At 43.8% G+C, this 6,180-nt stretch overlaps 1 protein-coding gene across 1 annotated transcript; it reads left to right on the plus strand.

Moving 5' to 3' along the window:
• Positions 1 to 863: 863 nt before the first annotated feature.
• LOC137424101 (1-phosphatidylinositol phosphodiesterase-like) lies at positions 864 to 5,086 on the plus strand. The gene is made up of 2 exons (XM_078774904.1): positions 864 to 980; positions 4,028 to 5,086. The coding sequence occupies exon 2, from the start codon at positions 4,037 to 4,039 to the stop codon at positions 4,871 to 4,873; it is 837 nt and encodes a 278-aa protein (XP_078631030.1). The 5' UTR covers positions 864 to 980; positions 4,028 to 4,036; the 3' UTR covers positions 4,874 to 5,086.
• Positions 5,087 to 6,180: the final 1,094 nt, after the last annotated feature.

Below are 6,180 nucleotides of genomic sequence, written 5' to 3' on the forward strand. Positions count from 1 at the left end.
CGTGGCAGTAGCGCGTGTCGTCGTCGGAGAGGCGCCGAAGCTGAAACTGGGCTTCGGCTTGGACGAACCAAACTTCGGCCTGGGCCTCCCAAAATTCGGGAAGTTTAACCGACATCGCGTTGTTAGCGATGGCAATGGCGTCGTGTTTGGAAGGATCGCTACGGCAGATCCAACGTCGAGGGTCACCAGTAAAGCGTGGTATTACGCACGCTGCTTGTGACTGTGAGCAAGGAGGAAGCGGACAACGCGGTAATTTGTAAGAGTCTTTATTCAAGAGCTCACTGTAATACTGAGCTGCTCAGGGCTGCGCGCCCCGTGTATATCGTGAGGCCACGCCTCTCTCCCGGGCGTGGCCCACCCCCACTTGGTGTGCGGGGTGATGTCACCACGTCAGTGCTTTCGTGTCCGCCACACTATTTTATTTTGAAGAGGAAGAAGACGTTTTGGTCACAAATATACATAAAACATAACGATATACCTTTATAATAAGATATTGTTCATGTTCACCTGTCAGAATTTGGAATGATTCGTGCTTCTTCGCTATTTGAATCGTCTCGGAGGCCATTACGGTACCTTGTTTGTATCATTTGCGGTCCGAGCTCTGTAGACTGGAAAGTCGCGTTTTAAATATCATTTTTCTACTTTTTCCCCTTTGAACTATTATTTAATGTAAATGTAGCCTTTTTTGATATTTTTCACAATGACTTATTGGAGTTAGTTTGGTCGGCAGAGCGGTGTAAAGGCCGTCAGTGTACTTGGCGGGATAATGCGGTGTACTTCCGTTTGTTCGGATCGTTGGTTGCCATGTAGCTCTTTTACGTTTTCTGTGAAATTTTCATCCAATTCCAAATGCTCAATTTCGTGGCATATTCAAATAACTGACCAAATACAACATTGGAGTCATCGGGAGGAACGCAAATAGACAAATACATCCTTCATATTGGCCTGCAGAACGCCGTTGATCCAAAAACCCAGAAAAGGTAGGACGTTTATAAATTCATATCTGAGGTGATAATGTAGTCGGAGACGTAATAATAATAATAATATAACGAGTTCCGTACAAGAAGCTGAGACGCAGGACGAAGTCATGAGGTGGAACAAATGCGTACGCTCGTGTTGCTAACTTTTGGTTGTTTGTCCGTGCGCTGTGGTTTGAAGACAGCGTGAAGCGTCAAACAAGGAAACAGCACATTTATTAAATAAATGGTGTCACGGCCGGGATTCGAACCGTCATCCCACACTCGCAGCGGACACTATCCATTACGCCACTGAGGATAGTGATAGTGATGGTTGTTTCACTTCATTCGTCCGTGGCTGTAATGTATTGCTTAGTTCCTGGTTTATGCTTGTGGCTTGGTTCCGTGTTTTGTGACTTGTGAGTGACTATATATATATATATATAATATATGCTTTTCCTGCTCGGACGGGATCCATTGTAATCTCGCGAGAGCTCTGACGGCATCGACTGTGATCTCGCGAGAGCTCTGACGGCATCGACTGTGATCTCGCGAGAGTTCGGACGGCATTGACTGTGATCTCGCGAGAGCTTATGACGCGGCCTTTGCTTTACGAATAAAACGGTGCACTCACTACATTGGCACAGCGCTCAGTCATTGATGGCGATCCACGAAGTATGTCAGAAGTAGTGGGAGGAACAGAAGGGGTGTTATGAAAATTAAAAAAGAATGTTGAGTAAGCGAAGAGAAGTGGAAAAAGGGTTTTCGGGGGCAATCAGGGGAGTTCGGGGGGGGCGGGTGGATAATTTAAGGGGATATGTTGGGGAAATTAATTAAAAATTCTGTCATTTTACCTTGTCTCTTAAATTAGATGACCCTTAAATTGTTGGAAAAAAATGTTTCGTGACGTCACCGCCAGGTGCATTCTGGGATAGCAAGCTTAATTCCGAATTAATGAATGAGTGGCCAATATGAATGGATCCAGATCCAGCAACACAACCTCCATGGCTCCATGAACAAAAACCCAGACATTTGTGCTTTGCTTGCGTTATGGACAGATATAGGGTGTTCATGCGAGAAAAAGCAGCTTATTATAATAGAGAAAACGTATATGGTTGTGTTTGTTTGTATGTTTGTTTATATGCGACCAAAACGTCTTCGTCTTCTTCTTCAAATAAAATTAACACCTAAAACACAGTCCGTGAACTCTTAATTACGTTTAGACTGTTGAGACCCCTCAGACCTTTGACGACCCTTTAAATCCTCCAAGACCCTTAAGACCCCGAAGACGCAAAACACCCCAAGACCCAGAATACCCTTAAAGGCCTTGAGGATCCAAATGGCCCCAAAGACCCAAAAGGCCCCGAAGACCCAAAACATCCCGAAGACCCTTAAATACCCTGAAGAACCAAAATAACCCAAAGACCCTTAAAGACCCAGAGGAAACAAAAGACCCTTAAGACCCAAAAGCCCCTGACTGTTGAAGGCACATATTAAATAATCACCGTTGAAGGCACAGAGGAAAGTGGTCCTGTCGGTATGGGAGCAAGGTTGATGGAACAAGCGTTTAGGTGAGACGGGTTTGGAAAAAAATCTTCGTGAAGAATAAGAGGAATAGGACTGGATGAAGAAGAATAACATGTGGAGTGCTCATGATGGGAGAAATAAGGAAAGTGAAGCATTTTAAAATGTATTAAAAGGCTTATAAAGGAAGGAGTGTTTCTTTCAATTACTATTCTATTCAGTTTGGAGATATTGAGAAAAGCAAAAGATAAAGAATGAAGTGTGGACAGGTAATACAGGCAGAGGGAACTACATGCAGATTGAGTTTTGGAGTGAAAAAAAGTTTTTCTTGTTTGTATCTTTTGAAGCGAGGAGTTGGAATAGGATAAAGTTGAGAAGGATGAAAGGACAACAGTTGTGAGAAAAGAAGCGGAAGAAGGAGTCAGAGCAGAGAGAGAATTTGCACGCCGGCTATCCGAGGATTAGGCCTGACCTACATGAACACAAATTTGACTGTACAGCAAAAAAAGGTACGATTTATCACGGAAAATTGGACGGAAACACAGCAACACAGGGATGAAAACACAAGAGAAAGATACGACAGATCTGGTCCGGAAAACTTAACTTTGATGAAGTAGAAGGAGCACCTGCCGATCCAACATACATGTTCAGTAGACCTCAAATCGGAAGTCAAGGCCTATCCAAGTAGACCAGATAAATTGCTACCTGTACTTTAGGCAGGAACTTTTTAATTTTCGCAGGATGCCAGTGATAACTTGCTGCCTCTTCACTGCAGACACCATGGGATCTTTAACCTCCACAGCAAACAAAGCTGGGTGACATATCCACCAAGCTTAACAGGTGGACAGCACTCACATTTATACATCGACCTGCATGTGAAACACCAGGGTGCCATTTTATAGATGGGTCGAGATTCAAACCCAGGCTACTGATAGCTCAAAGGGGAGTTTGCCTTCCTCTCAACTCAAGATTATCCTGCTATCCCTAGAACCATCCTAAAGATTAGTAAATCGACAAAACTTGTGTTGTAAGCCCCCCGTTGGACTTGGACAAACTTTTGGACAAACTGGCCGGCTTATGGATTGGGTCTCGTCCATCCATCCGTCCGTGCATCCGCCCGCAACCATATCTCGGTCATGTATGGACCGATTTTGTTCATACTTGGCACAAACGCAATACATGAGTATACATATGCAGAAGATTTTGTTTTGTAACCCGACCAAAGATGGCCGACTGGCAGCCATTTGAGTTTTAAAAAACCTGATGTTGAACACGTCCTCAACCATATCTCGGACATGCATTTACCGATCTTGTTCAAACTTAGCACACAGATAAGGCATGAGGGCTTACATATGCATGTCATCTTTTTTAAAGATCAGCTCAAAGATGGCCGACTGGCGGCCTTTAACTCCATACAGCAAAATTACTAAAACCACGGGGGCTATGACATTTTATGTCTTTTCCTCCTTGTTTATCGAAGCAATGAAATTAATTTTGATCGTTAAAATTAAATGTCGTTTTTAATGCTTGTAAACCTTTTTTTTCAGAACTTGGCAATGGGTCGATCACAGAGTTATTGTGTTGACAGCACAGATAAAGCAGAGTTTACAAACCCCGACTGGATGGCAAGCATTTCGGATGAAAAATCTATCGCTGAGATCTCCCTGCCAGGAACCCATAACACAATGTCTTTTTATGGAGGACCTGCAGTCCAGTGCCAGTCCTGGTCTCTCAAACAACAACTCGAAGCTGGTGTTCGATTCTTGGATATCCGAGCACGGCACTACACCAACGATTTGCCGATACATCACGAATATTATTACCAGCATGCGACCTTCAGGAATGTGTTGCAAGAGACCATGGATTTTTTGAAGAGACACCCAAGAGAGGTGATGATCATGAGGCTCCGAGAGGAATACACTTCAAAGAGAAACACTGAAACTATGCATGACACAGTCACTCGGTATTTGCAATTGTTTGCACAAAGGGACCGGGTGTGGCAGGGCCATAGGGTTCCCACTGTTGGAGAGGCCCGAGGAAAACTCATCATCCTGCAAAATTTTAACGGTAAACGACTCGGAATCCCATACAGAGCGAAGGACATCATGTCAATTTCTGATGACTATCACATCCCAACTGTTTTTAATATCCCAACAAAATGGGACGGAGTCCAGAAGCACTTGAAGGCTGCTATCGATGGTGACAAGCAGAAGATATACCTGACGTACACATCAGGATCAGGGGGGCTGTTTCCCATTACTATAACGAGCCACATAAACCCGAGACTTTACGACTTCCTGGACAAAATGAATGGACAAAAACAACGTCTGGGTATTATTACCATGGATTTTCCTTCTGCACAGGTTATCAACATGATCATAGGTTTTAACTGATTTTTTTTTTTTTTTCCTATTGTCATGTTTTCTCAAGATGCAAATTGAATTGTAGACTTCGTAACATCTGCTTAATGAACGGATAGCTAATATGTTATGTTTTACTTCCTGGAAGCATTGCAATGAGGTGTAGATACAAGCATTGAGAATTTGTGAAACATTCTCCAGACACGATGTACACCATTGGGACAGTAATAAAAAAAAAATAACCACCTTTAGAGGCCATTTTTCCCCGCAAAGCGGGGGTTGGCCTTTTTCGGGAACCGTGGTTGTTGTTGTTTTTTTTTGGTCCCCTTTTTGAAGCAATGTTTTACGGCCGGATGCCCTTCCTGACGCCAACCCTTTTTGCCGCCTTTAACGACAAACAGGGAATTACCAGTGAACTGGTACTCAATTAGCCGGCCTCGGAAGGATGACAGGCTGAGTCAACCCCCCTGGCGTTAATTCAGCGATCGACCGGGATTCGAACCCAGGATCCTAGGATCCTAAGCTGGCACCCTAGCCGCTAGCCCAACACCATTGGGACAGTAATGCATATTAATGCATGCAACAGGGAGGGGATGAAATGTGCATATTCAGGACTGATGTTTGGAGTTTACTTTCAAAAACAATTCTTTCTGTTTCATTAATTCATGAAGAAGTTTTAACTTACTTTTTCTAACAATTTTGTAGATTCTGTAATACGAGGCTTCATCAAATTGACAGTAGAGCAATGAGAAGCAGGCTTATATGAGATGGAGATTGAAATATGGCAAGATGTCTCTTTCAATAAGGGGTCGGGGGTGGTTGAGGGGAGGGAGAAGAGGTCTCCCTTCTGTACACGATTTATATTGTCAAGTCCGTTGCCGATGAAAACCAGCCTTGGATGGATAGCCGAATGGTTAACTCGGAGGCAGCAGTTCGAAACTTGGCGGCACTTTTTGGCGCACGCGGGATGGGAAGCAACTGAGGACTTACCTATACGACAGCACACGGGGTTAATCCAAACCCCACAACAAAGAAAGGAACACCACAAATGAAATGCAACAATAAAGGATTTAATGAAAATAAATGCAAGAAATAAAAATGAAAGGCGAGGTAAAAACTATTATTCCTAATTGAGACGTCTCCACTCGCACTCATAACGACATGACAGGGGAAAAGATAAAACAAAAGAAAATCCCTTTTTAATGTGCTGGCACTCAGCTTAGGCATCAACGAGGACGTGTAGGAGCTGGGTGGTTGGTGATCCTTGAAGCCGCCGCACGGGAAGCGCACAAGATGGTGTGGAGTCGTGCTCCTCGATGTCCCAACGTTAGGTACTTTTC

This window comes from Myxine glutinosa, chromosome 3 (genome assembly GCF_964187855.1).
Source record: "Myxine glutinosa chromosome 3, kmMyxGlut1.1, whole genome shotgun sequence".
Taxonomy (NCBI): domain Eukaryota; kingdom Metazoa; phylum Chordata; class Myxini; order Myxiniformes; family Myxinidae; genus Myxine; species Myxine glutinosa.

Coding starts and splice junctions, on each gene's coding strand:
- LOC137424101 (XM_078774904.1), top strand. CDS start 4,037: ATGGGTCGATCACAGAGTTATTGTGTTGACAGCACAGATAAAGCAGAG.